Source organism: Bos mutus, chromosome 6 (genome assembly GCF_027580195.1).
Source record: "Bos mutus isolate GX-2022 chromosome 6, NWIPB_WYAK_1.1, whole genome shotgun sequence".
Classification (NCBI taxonomy): domain Eukaryota; kingdom Metazoa; phylum Chordata; class Mammalia; order Artiodactyla; family Bovidae; genus Bos; species Bos mutus.
The window spans coordinates 31,330,382-31,348,215 of NC_091622.1; the positions used below are offsets into that span (position 1 = coordinate 31,330,382).

The window sequence follows — 17,834 nt, forward strand, 5'->3', positions numbered from 1 at the left end:
AAAAGAATATGACAGGGCTCTTCTCCAGTAGCATATTGGGTACCTAATGACCTGGGGAGTTCATCTTTCAGTGTCATATCTTCTTGCCTTTTCATACTGTTCATAGTGTTCTCAAGGCAAGAATATTGAAGTGGTTTGCCATTCCCTTCTCCAGCGGACCATGTTTTGTCAGAATCTCCACCATGATGCGTCCATCTTGGGTGGCCCTACAAGGTTTGGCTTTAGTTTCATTGAGTTAGACAAGGTTGCAGCCCATGTGATCAGTTTGATTAGTTCTCTGTGACTGTGGTTTTCTTTCTGTCTTCCCTCTGACAGATAAGGATAAGAGGCTTTTGGAAGCTGCCTGATGGGAGAGACTGACTGTGGGGGAAACTGGGTCTTGTTCTGATGGCCATGCTCAGTAAATCTTTAATTCAATTTTCTGTTGATGGGCGGAGCTGTGATCCCTCTCTGTTGTTTGGCCTGAGACCAAGCTATGGTGGAGGTAATGAAGAAAACCTTCAAAAGGTCCTGTGAACGCACTGCCGCACTTATTGCCCCTGACCCTGCAGCAGTACACCACCGATCCGCACCTCCGCCAGAGACTCCTGGACATTCACAGGCAAGTCTAGGTCGGTCTCTTCTGGGGTCACTGCTCCTTTCTCCTGGGTCCTGGTGCACACAAGGTTTTGTAGAAGAGTGGAGAAATGACTCCACAAAGAATGAACAGACAGAGCCAAAGCAAAAACAACACTCAGTTGTTGATGTGACTGGTGATGGAAGTAAAGTCCGATGCTGCAAAGAACAATATTGCATATGAAGCTGGAACGTTAGGTCCATGAATCACAGTAAATTGAAAATGGTCAAACAGAAGATGGCAAGAGTGAACACTGACATTTTAGGAATCAGTGAACTAAAATGGACTGGAATGGGTAAAATGAACTCAGATGACCATTATATCTACAACTGTGGGCAAGAATCCCTTACAGGAAAAGGAGTAGCCCTCATAGACAACAAAAGAGTCTGAAATGCAGGTCTTGGGTGCAATCTCAAAAATGACAGAATGATCTCTGTTCATTTCCAAGGTAAACCATTCAATATCACAGTAATCCAAGTCTATGCCCCAACCAGTAATGCTGAAGAAGTTGAAGTTGAACAGTTCTATGATGACCTACAAGATCTTCCAGAACTATAACCCAAAAAAGATGGCCATTTCATTCTACAGGACTAGAATGCAAAAGCAGGAAGTCAAGAGATACCTGGAGTAACAGGCAAATTTGGCCTTGGAGTATAGAATGAAGCAGGGCAAAGGCTAACAGAGTTTTGCCAAGAGAATGCACTGGTCATAGCAAACACTCTCTTCCAACAACAGAAGAGAAGACTCTACATATGGACATCACCAGGTGGTCAATATGGAAATGAGATTTATTATATTCTTAAGATGGAGAAGCTCTACACAGTCAGCAACAACAAGACGAGGAGCTGACTGTGGCTCAGATCATGTACTCCTTATCACCAAACTCAGACATAAATTGAAGAAAGTAGACAAAAATACTAGACCATTCAGGTATGACCTAACAAATCCCTTATGATTATACAATGGAAGTGAGAAATAGATTCAAGGGATTAGATCTGATAGACAGAATGCCTGAAGAACTATGGACAGAGATTTGTGACATTGTCCAGGAGGCAGTGATCAAGACCATTTCCAAGGAAAAGCAATGCAAAAGGCCAAAGGATTCTGAGGAGGCATTATAAATAGCTGAGAAAAGAAGAGAAGCAAAAGTCAAAAGAGAAAAGGAAAGATATACCTATTTCAATGCAGAGTTCCAAAAAATAGCAAGGAGAGATAAGGAAGCCTTTCTCAGTGATCAGTGCAAAGAAATAGAGGAAAACAATAGAATAGGAAAGACTAAGTATCTCTTAAAGAAGATTAGAGATACCAAGGGATTATTTCATACAAAGATGGGCACAATAATGGACAGAACCAGTATGGACCTAACAGAAGCAGAAGATATTAAGAAGAGGTGGCAAGAATACACAGAAGATCTATACAAAAAAGATCTTCATGACCCAGATAATCATGATGATGTGATCACTCACCTAGAGCCAGACATCCTGGAATGTGAAGTCAAGTGGGCCTTAGGAAGCATCACTATGAACAAAGCTAGTGGAGGTGATGGAAGTCCAGTTAAGCTATTTCAAATCGTAAAAGATGATGCTGTGAAAGTGCTGCACCCAATATGCCAGCAAATTTGGAAAACTCAGCAGTGGCCACAGGACTGGAAAAGGTCAGTTTTTATTCCAATCCCAAATAAAGGCAATGCCAAAGAATGCTCAAACTACTGCAGAATTGTGCCATCTCACATGCTAGTAAAGTAATGCTCAAAATTACCAAACCAGGATTCAGCAGTACATGAACCATGAACTTCCAGATGTTCAAGCTGGATTTAGAAAAGGCAGAGGAACCAGATATCAGATTTCCAACATCCATTGGATCATCAAAAAAGACAGTTCCAGAAAAACATCTGCTTCTGCTTTATTGACTATGCCAAAGCGTTTGACTGTGTGGATCACAAGAAACTGTGGAAAATTCTGGAAGAGATGGGAATACCAGACCACCTGACCTGCCTCTTGAGAAATCTATATTCAGGTCAGGAAGCAATAGTTAGAACTGGACATAGATCAACGGACTGGTTTCAAATCAGGAAAGGAGTACGTCAAGGCTGTATATTGTCACTCTGCTTATTTAACTTATATGCAGAGTACATCATGAGAAATGCAAGGCTGGATGAATCACAAGCTGGAATGAAGATTGCTGGGAGAACTATCAATAGCCTCAGATATGCAGATGACACCACCCTTATGACAGAAAAAGAAGAAGAACAAAGAGCCTCTTGATGAAAGTGAAACAGAAGAGTGAAAAAGTTGGCTTAAAACTCAACGTTCAGAAAGCTAAGATCATGGCATCTTGTCCCATCACTTCAGGGCAAATAGATGGGGAAACAACGAAAACATTGTGAGACTTTATTTTTGGGGGCTCAAAAATCGCTGCAGAATGTGACTGCAGCCATGAAATCACAAGACACTTGCTCCTTGGAAGAAAAGCTATGATCAACCTGCTGCTGCTGCTGCTAAGTCGCTTCAGTTGTGTCCGACTCTGTGCGACCCCAGAGATGGCAGCCCACCAGGTTCCCTGTCCCTGGGATTCTCCAGGCAGGAACACTGGAGTGGGTTGCCATTTCCTTCTCCAATGCATGAAAGTGAAAAGTGAAAGGGAAGTTGCTCAGTTGTATCCGACTCTTAGCGACCCCATGGACTGTAGCCTACAAGGCTCCTCCATCCATGGGATTTTCCAGGCAAGAGTTCTGGACTGGGGTGCCATTGCCTCCTCCAATGATCAACCTAGACATCATATTAAGAAGCAGAGACATTACTTTGGCAGTAAAGGTCCATCTAGTCAAAGCTATGGTTTTTCCAGTAGTCATGTATGGATGTGAGAGTTGGGCTATAAAGAAAGCTGGGTGCCAAAGTATTGATGCTTTTGCACTGTGGTATTGGAGAAGACTCTTGAGAGCCCCTTGCATTGCAAGGAGACCCAACCAGTCCATCCTAAACGAAATCAGTACTGAAAATTCATTGGAAAGACGGATGCTGAAGATGAAACTTCAATCCTTTGGCCACCTGATGTGAAGAACTGACTCACTGGAAAAGACGCTGAGCTGGGAAAGATTGAAGGTGGGAGGAGAAGGGGACGACACAGGATGAGGTTTTTGGATGGTATCACTGACTTGATGGACATGAGTTTGAGCAAGCTCTGGGAGTTTGTAAAGGCCTGTGAAGCCTGGTGTGCTGTAGTCCATGTGGTCGCAAAGAGTCGGATACGACTGAGCATTTGACCTGTCTGACTGATGACATGGCTGTCTGTTGTCACTCTGTTTAACTTATACAATGAGCATGTCTTAAGACATGCCAGGCTCGATGAATTACAAGCAGGAATCAAGATAGGCAAGAGAAACATCAACAATCTCAGATATTTGGATGATAACACTGTTATTGCAGAAAGTGAATAGGAACTAAAGAATCTCTTGGTGAGGGTGAAAGAGGAAGTGAGAAAAGCTGGCTTGAAACTCAAAAAAATGAAGATCATGGCTTTCGATCCCATAATTCAAGGTAAATAGCAGGGGCATACGTGGAAGCAATAAAAGATTTCCTCTTCTTGAGCTCTAAAATCACTGCAGATTTGGCAGGAAAGCTAGGCCAAACCTAGACAGTGTGTTGAAAGCAGAGACATCACTCTCCCAACAAAAGGTCCATATAGTCAAGGCTATAGTCTTCCCCACTCCAGTACTCTTGCCTGGAAAATCCCATGGACGGAGGAGCCTGGTAGGCTGCAGTCCATGGGGTCGCTAGAGTCAGACATGACTGAGCGACTTCACTTTCACTTTTCACTTTCATGCATTGGAGTAGGAAATGGCAACCCACTCCGGTGTTCTTGCCTGGAGAATCCCAGGGACGGGGTAGCCTGGTGGGTTGCCATCTATGGGGTCGCACAGAGTCGGACATGACTGAAGCGACTTAGCAGCAGCAGCAGCATAGTCTTCCCAGTGATCATGTACAGTTGTGAGAGCTGGACTATAAAGAAGGCAGAGCAACAAAGAAATTGATGCCTTTGAACTGTGGTGTTGGAGAAGACTCCTGAGAGTTCCTTGGACAGTGAGGAGATCAAGCCAGGCAATCTTAAAGGAAATCAACTCTGAATACTCATTGGAAGGACTGATGCGTAAGCCGAAGTTCCGGTATTTTGGTCACCTGATACAAACAGCCAACTTATTGAAAAAGTCCCTAATGCTGGGAAAGATTGAGGGCAGAAGGGGATGAGGGCCTCGGAGGCTGAGATGGCTGGATGGCATCACTGATGAAATGGACATGAACTTTGGCAAACTCCGGGAGACAGTGAGGGATAGGGAGGCCTGGCGGGCTGCAGTCCATGGAGTCATAAAGAGTCGGACATGACTGGGTGACTGAACAACGACAGCAACATCAACCTTAATATATTATATGTTTAATTTACAACTTAAGTGACTCCTATATGGTCTTTTCTGCGCACAAAAACTACCCTTAAAAATGCCAACAATGAGTATTATGAATCAATCTTTATCCTCTTAATGCAAAGTTATTTCTCTTTTTCTATGATCTGATAATAAGGTTTTAACAATATCTATAAGAATCCTTCTCTTTTTCTGTTCAAAATTCTGTTCTCTTTAGAGGACTATAAGCTGCTTGTAACCTGCTTTATACATTCTGTCTATACTCAAACAAAACATACCTGAATGAAGTTCATCTTTCATCCTTGAACTGTTTTCTGGATGAGGTGATGCTATGCTCTGTCTATACAACTCTTGCTACATTTGCTGTGTCACCATTATTTCCTTATGCCCATTAGAAGTGAGCATTGAAAGAAAGAAAGCAAAAGTGAAAGTCGCTTCCTCAAGTCCAACTTTTGTCGACCCCATGGATTGTAGTCTGTGGAATTCTCCAGGCCAGAATACTAGAGGGGGTAGCCTTTCCCTTCTCCAGGGGATCTGAACCCATGTCTTTCGCATTGCAGGTGGATTCTTTACCAGCTAAGCCACAAGGGAAGCCTAAGAATATTGCAGTGGGTAACCTATCCCTTTTCAAGTGGACCTTCCTGACCCAGGAATAGAATGAGGGTCTCCTGCACTGCAGGTGGATTCTTTACCAACTGAGCTATCAGCGAAGTCCAGAAGTGAGCATTCCCTAAGGCTAAAACCTAGTCCTCCATTCTGTGCCTTACCGTTACCAGTTCTCCCTGAGAGCTCATTTACTCCTAGTTTTACAGAAAAACTTGAATGAAATTTTTCACCAACCAGATACATAACAAATGGATCTGGCTATTTTCTGCTAAAAGTTAACCTAACAGGTGGCAGGGGTGCTAGGTTTATTTAGCAGGAGTACCATATAGAACCCACATCTGTGTCTAATCTATCCAAATGTTGAACATAGAGTTACCATTTGAATGATTAACTCCACTTCAAGGTATATATGAAGTGAAATGGAAAATATATGATCAAATTAAAATTTGTTTGCAGAATTTAATAGCATCATAATCCATAATAGTCAAAAAATGGAAACAACCAAAATGTCTATAAGCTGATTAATTGATAAACAAATGAGGTATATCAGGCAATGGGCTATTTCCCAATAAAACTGAAGTACCAAAGTACTAATTCATGCTATAGCAAGGATGAATCTTGAAAAGATAATGGTAGATGAAAAAGGTCAATCACAAAAGACCATATAGTATATATTTCCATTTATGTTAAATATTTAGAATAGGCAAATCCACAGAAAGAAAAAAATAGATTAATGTTTGCCAAAGCCTGGGAAAACAAAGACATGGGGAGTGACTGCTGTTGGGTACAAAGTTTCTTTGAGGGTTGATATCCTTAAAATAGATAATGATGAGGGTTGAATACTCTCTGAATATACTAAAACCACTGAATTTTATACTTAAAAGGGTAAATGTTATGGTACTTGAATTACAATTCAATATAGCTATTATAGGGACTTCCCTGGCGGTCCAGGAGTGCAGAATCTGCCTTCCAATGAAGGGAACATGGGTTCTATTTCTGGTTGGAGAACTGAGATCCCACATGCCACAGGGCAACTGAGCCTACGTGCTGCAACTACACAGCCTGAGTTCAGCAAATACAGAGCCCGCGCTGCAACTAAGACCTGATACAGCCACAAATGAATAAATGATTTAAAAATAAAGATACTCTATTGTTAAAATCTGCACTTGCTTCAAGAAGTGAAATAGGCTTGTTTCTCAACAAATAACAAAGTAAAATTTCAAAGGCTACATTTTGTGGCATATACATAATGTTTGTTTCTGAAAACCTAACTTATTTCTCCAGCTTCTGTAACCCTGCAGCAGAAATGCACAGCCAGACTTCCTCCGAAAGAAATATAATTATTTGAATATGCTTCAAGCTCCCTAGTTCCGACTGGTACACAGAAGAAAGAGAGAAGTACTAGTCTGTCTCTCTCAGGAGAATGTTAGCTGTCTCTGAACATTCCTAAAATTCCACAGTGTATGTAAAACCTTATAAAAATGAGAAGTGACATAAAATGAAATTCATGGATTATCCTTATTCTCATTTTCATCAAGACTGTTTACTTCTTTTCTCTTAAACCTGCTAGTAATCCTTGGAGTATCTATAGTGTTGAACAGATTGAAGTTGCCTTTCAACTTTCCTCATTTCCTCAAATCAAAACTCATAGCTCTGAGTATTAATTGTAGGACTGAAAACATAAAATAAAGCCATAACAATAAGACAACAGTAAAAACACCAAGAAGGCAATAGGAGGAGTTAGAAAATGCCTTGTTAGTAAACAAATGATTAAGATTTAATGCTACCTAGAACATTCTTTAAATTTTGCTATCAATGTTACTCCAGGTTTTAAGAATATTAGAGTTCTTTTAAGAATATAAGGAAAATATTCAAAGTAAAAATACACTCTAATAATATCAGGCTTTATGTTACAAAACAATTATATTAATACAAATACATAAAGTTTAAAAAAACAAAAAGACTAACAAGGAAGACAGCTAAATGAATACCAGCCCAAGAAATTCTATCAAGTTTTATTTCTGGTATAACAAATTATGACTGATTTAGTTGTGCAAAATAACAGGAATCTATTTTAGAGTTCTCTAGGTCAGAAGCCCAGCGTGTTTCCCACAAGACTAAAATCAAAGTGTCCATATCTCTGTGTTCCTTGGGAGTGTAGGGAAGGATTTATTTCCTGCTTTTATGAGTTGTTGGCAGAATTAAGTTTCTTGCAGTTGTAGCACTCAGCTTCCCATTCTCTTGCAGGCTCTAAATTGAGATAGTCCCAGATCCTAAAGGTATCCACATTTCTTAGTTCATGGTCCATTTTCTCCCGTTTCAAAGTCAACAACAGCAGATCCTCCTTCTCAGTCACAGTTTTCTGACCTCCTCTAGGGCTCTCTCTTTCCCTTTTAGAGTTCAAGCCTTTCCACTGGCTCACTTGGATAATCTAAGAGAATCTCCTCACTGTAAGGTCAGTGTAATTAGCAACCTTAATTCCATCTGCTACCTTACATCCCCTTTTTCCATTCATTCTCTTTTCCCTATCACATTCCTCATACAATGTAACATATTCAAAGTTCTGAGGATTAGGGTGTGGACATGTCTGAGTGGCTTTAATTCTGTCCATGACAAATATATAATTAATATAGTTGGAAATTACTGGGGGCAGGGCAAGATGTTCTCTTTTTCCTTTAAGGAATTTTTAAAATGGAAATCAGATATTTTCCTTACCTTTTTGATATAAATAGAGACAAGAAAAAGATGACTGGGAAACCTTAGAATGAAAATATAAGGTGATATTATTTTATTCATCAATTCAAAATATATTTTTGAGGAACTATTCTGTGTAAGTTGTAGACTAGGCACTCAGTATGCAAAAATGAACAAAACACAAATAGATCCTGCCTTCTGAGGGCTTAACCTCTAGTGAAAGAAATGAACAATAATCACATAAACACATAAATCAATGTACAATCACAACTTTTGATAAGAAGTATAAAGGAAATAACATAAATCAGATAAAGTAGCATTCAGTGACAGAGAACTCTATTGATAGGTGCAGGTACAAAGATAAGCTACAAGGGATGGTCAAGGAATAGTTTAAACAGCAACGACCTTAAGGATTTCATATTTCACAACAGAGGCATCCTTGGAACGAAGAGTCCTTGGGCACAGAGAGCACACTTTTTGTCATAGACATTTTTTTCTTTTTAATAAATTGTACAAATGTGACCAAAGGAAATGCAGCCTGAGGCTGCCTGAAGACTGCTTGCTGAATCAAAATTGAAGACAGTTAACAACACTTCCCCACTCCTCCACCACTATGCTAGCTATTGCCTGGACTATTACAGTTGCATTTATACTGGCCACCTTACCCATACCAGCCCCACCACTGCTTGATAAAAGTTTGATAAAAGTGAAAGAGGAGAGTGAAAAAGGTTGCTTAAAACTCAACATTCAAAAAAGGAAGATCATGGCATCCACTCCCATCACTTCATGGAAAATAGATGGGTAAACAATGGAAAACAGTGAGGGACTTTATCTTGGGCTCCACAATCCCTGCAGATGGTGACTGCAGCCATGAAATTAAATGACGCTTGCTCCTTGGAAGAAAAGCTATGACCAACCTAGACAGCATATTAAAAAGCAGGTTTTTCCAGTAGTCATGTATGGATGTGAGAGTTGGACTATAAAGAAAGCTGAGTGCTAAAGAATTGATGCTTTTGAACTGTGGTGTTGGAGAAGACTCTTGAGAGTCCCTTGGACTGCAAGGAGATCCAATCAGTCCATCCTAAAGGAAATCAGTCCTGAATATTCATTGGAAGGATTGATGCTAAAGCTGAAGCTCTAATACTTTGGCTATTGTGCGAAGAACTGACTCACTAGAAAAGACCCTGATGCTGGGAAAGATTGAAGGCAAGATGAGAAGGGGATGACAGAGGATGAGCTGGTTGGATGGCATCACCGACTGAGTGGACATAAGTAAACTCTGGGAGTTGGTGATGGACAGGCAGGCCTTTCGTGCTGCAGTCCATGGGGTTGTAAAGTGTTGGACACGACTGAGTGACTGAACTGAACTGAACTGATTTCTGGTCCCACGTGTGCAAATTTCATGGGTCTGTGGAAACCATGCACTTATCCTTCTTCATCCAAACACATGGATTTCATGGATCTTCCTGTCACAGAGTTCATATATACTCTCGTTGGTTGCTAACTTCTTCCCCAATTGCTAGAATCTAGTGGTACTTCCAGATTCTCTGGAGAATTCTCTCAAGTGAGGTTTGTGTTCCTATCATCGGCCTTTGGATTGGGACCTCAGATGACTCAGATCTTCTGTTGGCTTATATCTGGTCCATAGGACATATGTATAATTTGCCCTATAAACTCTGAGAATTCACATCAATTTCTCCTTCAATTATCTATAAATAGTTACTCATGTGGCACAGACACTAGGCCTCTGTATATTCCAACCTGCAGGAACTATTGGTACATATTGCATTTTCTAATTAGACTTCCTTCCCTCCTTCCTTCCCTTCTTCCTTCCCCTCTCTCTTGGCTGAGGTGAAGGCTGAAACTTCCTCAACTCCTCTTGGTGGGAGTAGGGTTGCTGGGGTGTTTCAGGAGAAGGACTTACGGCGCAACAGCTCTATCCAAATAAATCTCCAAACTATCTCTAACTTCTAACATACTCCTATAATATCTTCTATGTGAGTACGCATTTAAGAATAGTATAAGCAGTGACTGTACCCTCCTCTCAAAAGTTTTCATTTTTGGCATTGTATCAATTTTGCGATGTCATCTGTATTGTGTATGTCATCTGCATACCACAAAAAGACTTTTCAATTTACCAGCCTGTTACATTTATATTAAAAAAAAATCCTGGAGCCTCTACTGTGTACATTTGTGTGTTTAAAGTTTAAGTCCTTACTGCCTCAGAATAGTTATTGTCAGGTTTTCTAGCTGATTGCTTTACTTATTCTTTCTCTTTCTTCAAGTGCATCTTGGTATAGAGGCAAGTTTCCTTAGATGCTGATGTGCTCTGCTGCTGCTGCTGCTGCTAAGTCGCTTCAGTCGTGTCCGACTCTGTGCAACACCATAGACAGCAGCCCACTAGGCTCCTCTGTCCCTGGGATTCTCCAGGCAAGAATACGGGAGTGGGTTGCCATTTCCTTCTCTAATGCATGAAAGTGAAAAGTGAAAGTGAAGTCAGCTGCTCAGTTGTGGCTAACTCTTTGCCACCCCATGGACTGTAACCTGCCAGGTTTCTCTGTCCATGGAATTTTCCAGGCACGAATACTGGAGTGGGTTGCCATTTCCTTCTCCATTCCTTAGATGCTACTGTGTGCATATAACTTACTTGCTCAGAGGGATTTAATGGCTCCACTTGCTTACTGGCAAAAGCAAGCAAGCAAGCAAACAAACCCTGAACTCTTCAGCATCCTGCTATGCTACCTTATTATTGAACAGAAGCTGCTTATGGCAGAGTCATTCCTAAAGAGTCACAGAAATCATAGGCAAATCTCAGAATGCTTGGAAATCAGGAAAATAAGTCATCCAATTCAAACAGTAACAACAAAGTTTCCTCTGTATGTAGCAATGTGCTGAGATGCAGCCTGAGATGTGATCCTTTTCACCACTGTCCATCTGCCCAAGAGAAAACAGAACTTCTTTTTATACAGACTGAGTCCCTGAAGGGAAACTTTATTCTAAAGGCTCTAAATTGCAATAAATTTTCTCCTTGCATGGTGCTTATGATTAAATCCACCAATTAGCTTTTCAAAGAGGACTTGGTAAGATTTGTCTCCTCGGTAGTGCTTACAAACAGAAAGCCACATTGAATGTCCTTAATCACTATTTGGTTACAGAAAATAACACTTCCCTAAGCCCTTTCCAGTAGTCATGTATGGACGTGAGAGTTGAACTGTGAAGAAAGCTGAGCACTGAAGAATTGATGCTTTTGAACTGTGGTGTTGGAGAAGACTCTTGAGAGTCCCTTGGACTGCAAGGAGATCCAAACAGTCCATTCTAAAGGAGATCAGTCCTGGGTGTTCTTCGGAAGGAATGATGCTAAAGCTGAAACTCAAGTACTTTGGCCACCTCATGCGAAGAGTTGACTCATTGGAAAAGACTGATGCTGGGAGGGATTGGGGGCAGGAGGAGAAGCGGATGACAGAGGATGAGATGGCTGGATGGCATCACTGACTCGATGGACGTGAGTTTGAGTGAACTCTGGGAGTTGGTGATGGACAGGGAGGCCTGACGTGCTGCAATTCATGGGGTCACAAAGAGTCGGACATGACTGAGCAACTGAACTGAATTGAACTGAAGCCCCTTCCCAACTGTGGGTTTATATCTTCAGTTGCCATTAAACAATGTTTGACTTCATTTGACTAGTGATTGGTTGTGATGACTATGCAGTGAGCTGTGCCATCTTTATGTGAAATTTCTACACCCAATTATTGGCTAATAAGGATACTTTGGTCTATACAGGCTGGGCCTTCTAATTTTAGACCAAGAAATTTAACTGGCTCCTACTATCTTTGGTCATGGCTTCTCAACATTAGGCTAGTGGTTTTCTGCACAGTAAAATATTCCAGGAAGCTTTTTAAAATGCCAGGTCCTTTCCCCAGAGACTCTGATTTATTTGCTTTGGGCTGGGGGGAGGGGAGGCACTGGGTGTTTTTAACAGCTCCTCAGGTGATTGTAACATGCAAAAAGCTTAAGAACGGCTTCATTAGGTTGACCATAATCTTATTCCAGACATGGGCATTCTAGAGTCATTTCAGCATTGACTAAAATTTGCCGGGAGCCGGCATATTGCATATTGAGTGCATATTGCATATTGAGTGCAGCACTTTCCACAGCATCATCTTTCAGGATCTGGAATAGCTCAACTGGAATTCTATCACTGCCGGGAGCAAGCATGAGGAACTCCGCCCATGACACAGGTCATGAGGAAGGAGGCTCGGCATACGCAAAGGCGGGATCAAGCCTCAGGAGTCCCCCTGGAAATTCTCGAACATCTACCCCCAAAACCAGAGTCTGCCTACTTTCTGCTTTGTGCTTTCACCTACACCTCTGACTTTACGGGGGGCTGTCCCCCACTACCTCTCTCTGAAAAAAGAGTTAGCTTACAGTTCCAGTTAATAATTCCTGGGTGTGACAGTGTTTAACCTACAAACTCCTTTGGAAATCCTCTAGCCTGCCTGAATAGGTTTTTCCGGCCACATGTGATTGTTCAGAGCCTCCCAACTGTGAGAGGCAGGAGATGTTCTAAACTGTCTAAACACAGATTCCTTTGAGTAGTTAAAAGATTGATTAGAAATTGTATTGGTGAAAGGTTTTTTCACTTATTGGGCCAATGTTTGCTGCTAAGTCTCCATACTCCTTACCTACTGTGTCCTTGGCAGTGTATTGATTGATATAATGGGTGTATAGAAATGTAAGTAGTAGCCTCAATGTTTGTAACCTTGGACCCTTGAGTTAATTCTTTTCTTGATTGAGCCCACCTCACCTTTGCCCTATAGGAATGCAGCTTTGTCCAACGCTTTTTTGGAGGCTGGTGCCTGATTTTGGAATAATCACCTTTAGAGAAAGATAAGTTTCTTAAAATGTTAACAGGCCTCCTGGCCAGAAGATGATGTAGTTCACCTAACTTTTGCATATGATAAGTTTGAAAGCCTGGCTTCGATTAGGACCAGGAACTGCCGTCCTTGCATGACTCCACCCCTTCCCCCATTATCCTCTATGCACAACTTAAGGTATAAAAACTACTTTGGAAAATAAAGTGCGGGCCTTGTTCACTGAAACTTGGTCTCCCCATGTCGCTCTCTCTCCCAAATTCTGGCTGAGTCTCCATCTGGAGCGCGGAACCCGCCATGCTTGCTAATTATGCCTGGGCTTCTAAGATCCAACCGGGGAGGCCTCAGTGTCTCCTCTCCTTCGGGAGAACGGAAGGACGCCTGCGGCCTACGTAAGTGGTGCAAACTTCTTGTCTTGAAGTTTTATTGGTCTCCCGCGTAAACCAAGCTACTCAGCCTCTTTTCTCCACTGAATTTTCCTACTGAGCTATCCTTATTCTATTACTCTTTATATCTTTGATAAATATTTAAATAAATAGGTCGCTGACGCCGTCCCCGCTTCGAATACCCTGGATCAGCAGGGCTGGTCCCCGGCAAAAATTATTCTGAATTATGTCTGGATATGACCCAGAATTAAAAGATATTGACATGCTAATCTTTCTTCTTTATTTCAAAATTATATATCTGTACAGCCATGGTTTCAGGAAATAGATTCCACCATTATCATAATTTTAGGATGTTCACTCATAAAACTGGCATTTCTCCTCATCAGTTGGGAATAGGTACAGGAAAGGAAGAACCAACCACTCAGTTCTCCATCAATTTAACAGAGCACAAGATTCCAGGATCATGCAAGGGCCTTTATTTCTTCTTGTTCTAATTCAGCTCTCTGAGAAGATGGATGTGCTTTGCCTCAGTGCTTTTATATTTTTCCAGGCAAGGTACCAGCATCAATTTAGGGATCTGGCTATAATTTAGTAAGTTGTTGTGTGTGCTTGCGTGCTAAGTCACTTCAGTCATGTCTGACTCTTTTTGACCCTCTGCACTGTAACCCACCAGGCTCCTCTGTTGTAAGTTGTTGGCCCTTAGTTATTCTATGTATTCATCTGTATAATTACATCTTCTGTGATTCTCCTAGCCTGAGCTCATAAAATGTAACACGTAGGACATGGCAGACACTTATGAAATCTATACTTGTATCCAAATCTATTTTCATTTCACCAAAATCATTGTGGAAGGCCTTATTTAAGCTTATGATGTAGTCTTACAAAGTCTTGGGTTTATCCTACCCTTTAGGTGAATTTGCCTTTCCCCCTTTTCAATGAACTGAATGTTTGTATTTCCCCAAAACTCATATGGTGAACCCCGAAGTCCAAATGTGACTATATTTTGAGATAGAGTCTGGCAGGATTTGATGGAAGTTAAGTGAAATCATAAGAGCGGGGCCTTGATCTGACAGAATTAGTGTCCTTATAAGAAAAGACACCAGAGAGCTCTCTTTCTCTCTCTTTTTTGAAGAGACTGAAAAGGCAGTTTTCCCAAAAAGGGTGTTGGAAAAACTGGACTGCTACATGCAAAAGAATCAAACTGGACCCCTTTCTCACATAACATACAAAAATTAACTTAAAATGAATTAAAGACTTAAATGTAAGGCCTAAAACCACAAGCCTGTAGAAGCAAACACAGGCAGTATGCTCTTTGACATCAGTCTCAGCAGTATATTTTTGGATCTGTCTTCACAGGCAAGGGTAACAAAAGCAAAAATAAACAAATGAGACTACATCAAACAAAAAAGCTTCCGCACAGCAAGGGAAATCGTCAACACAATAAAAAGGTAACCTACTGAATGGAGAAGATACTTCTCAATGATATATCTAATAAGTGATTCATGTTCAAAAATATAAAGAACTCATTCAACTCAATATCAAAAAACAAACAATTTGATTAAAAAAAAAGGTACAGGATCTGAACAGACATTTTTCCAAGGAAGATATAGAAATGGCCAACAGACACATGAAAAGATGCTCAGCGTCACTAATCATCAGGGAAATGCAAATCAAAACCACAAGGAGATATCATGTCACAGCTGTCAGAGTGGCTATTATCAAACATTAAAAAAAAAATTACAAGTGTTGGTAAGGATATGGAGAAAGGAGAACTCTTGTGGACTGTTAGTGAGAATTTAAATTGGTGAGCCACTATAGAAAACAGATGGAAATTCGTCAAAAAATTTAAAATAGAACTATCATGCTGCTGCTGCGGCTAAGTCGCTTCAGTCGTATCCAACTCTGTGCCACCCCATAGATGGCAGCCCACCAGGCTCCCCCGTCCCTGGGATTCTCCAGGCAAGAACACTGGAGTGGGTTGCCATTTCCTTCTCCAATGCATGAAAATGAAAGGTGAAAGTGAAGTCGCTCAGTCATGTCTGACTCCGAGCGACCTCATGGACTGCAGCCTACCAGACTCCTCAGTCCATGGGATTTTCCAGGCAAGAGTACTGGAGTGGGGTGCCATGATCCATCAATTTCACTTCTGGGTATTTTTACAAAGAAAGCAAAAAATACTAACTCAAAAGATACATGCACTTCTGTGTTCACTGCAGCATTATTTACAATAGCTAATGGAAACAACTTAAGCACCCAAGGATAAATGAATGAATAAAGATGTAATATAAATATTACCCAGCCACAAGAAAGAATGAAATTTTGCCAATTACAACAACATCGATGGACCTGAAGTGTATTATGCTAAATGAAATAAGTCAGACAGAGAAAGACAAATAGCATACAATTTCATTTGTGAATGCAATCAAAAAAAAACAAAGCAAACAAATGAAACAGACTCATAGATACAGAGAACAAACTGGTGGTCACCAGAGGGAAGGAAAGTAGGGGGTGGGATGAAAGAAGCGTAAGGCATTAAGAGGTATAAACATCCAGTTATAAAACAAGTAAGCTGCAGGGTTGTAATGTACAGCATAGAAAATACAGTCAATAATATTGCAATAACTTTTTATGGTGACAGATAGTTACTAGACTTATCATAGTGATCAATTTGTATTCCATTTAAATGCTGAATCACAATGTTCTACACCTGAAACTAATATAAAATGTATGTCAACTATATTTCAATTAAAAATAAAAGAAAGATACTTCATGGGATCAAAATTATAAATAAGACAAAAAGAACAGCATTTTGTTGATTACTCACATTTGTTGAAATAATCACATTTCAATGATTATTCTAGGGCCTTTGAATCTGTGAATAAAAACCCTTTCTGTGCTAAATGAGTTCCAGATAGCACCCTTATCATTAGCTGCCTGAATGGAAGCTGAATTTTAATACACTGCAAAAGATACGTTCAGCAAGAATGATCATCACGTATCAGACAATAATTTCAAGTGACACAACACAGTACTCTTTTCTGAACTGCCTTCAAACAAACAAATCATTTTAATGCCTTGAATCTACTTTCAGTTGACTTTTTATGCTCCCATTCCACAGCAATTAAGAAGATAAGTCTATTTCTATATAGTGAGGTAGAGTCACTGTCACACACTGGGAATAGCCTGCTTTTGAAGGACACAGAATGTTGTCGTTAGGTTTTGTTTTTTTTTGATTTTTGGTTGTTTATCTAGGTAGTTGTTCTGACACTGCCTTTTCAAATTGCCCATTCCAACACCTAAAAAGAAAGATAAGAAAATGAAAATCTGCAAGACTTAAAAATCAAGACTGTTAGCTAGACTGTGGGAAGCTGATCCACTGACTATAAGGCTGAGAAACACGCACATAAAAGCAGGCCATTTAATCCTAATGACAAACTAGGATTCATGCATATTGGAAATGCAGTATGTAGTTATTATGGGCTAAGTCGCTTCAGTCACGTCCAACTCTGTGAGACCCTATGAACTGCAGCCGGCCAGCCTCCTCTGTCCATGGGATTCTCCAGGCAAGAATACTGGAGTGGGTTGCTGTGCCCTCCCCCAGGTGATCTTCCCGACTCAGGGATGGAACCTGCCTCTCTTTCGTCTCCTGCATTGGCAGGAGGGTTCTTTACCATTAGCACCACCTGGGAAGTCCAATTATTTAAGAAATCACAAATCAATGAAAAAAGGAAGATTTTTAACTATACTGAAAGTTGTTTACCTATAATGAAACAAAATATTCATTGAGTTCTTCATAGAATATCATGCTAAAAGAGAAAAAAAAAAGATATCAAACCTCAGATGGATTGAAAAGATAATTATAAATGTTCAAACCATAAAAGATGTGGCATGGAGAGAGGGCAAGATAGTATAAGTCTGATTTCTTACTAGAGAATACCTTCATTTATGTAAAAGTTAGTAGATGAAATCTTAAGGAAAGTGATCTGACTGTACTGATATTACAACTTTCTGTAAGTCAAAACAAAATAAGTTGAAAAGCAAATCATCCATTAGAGAATTATTACAAAGAAATATGGCAGAGGGTGAAAAGACAACATTAGAAAGATCTCATAAATATTGATAAAAATACTATGTTTGCAAAATATAATGAGAGAATTACATACACCTAAAAAAAAGAAAAATGAATGCTTGCTTTACGCTAATAATGGAAATGCAAATTGATCCTTTTTTTCCTATAGTCATCAAGG

At 40.4% G+C, this 17,834-nt stretch overlaps 1 protein-coding gene across 1 annotated transcript in view; it reads right to left on the bottom strand.

Annotated features, from left to right (window-relative positions):
• Positions 1–408: 408 nt before the first annotated feature.
• LOC102267443 (glutamate receptor ionotropic, delta-2) overlaps positions 409–17,834 on the bottom strand; it is a 233,482-nt gene continuing 216,056 nt past the window's right edge. Inside the window, exon 7 of the mRNA XM_070371886.1 lies at positions 409–651. Coding sequence (XP_070227987.1) covers positions 409–651 — 243 coding nt within the window. The remainder of the gene's footprint in view (positions 652–17,834) is intronic.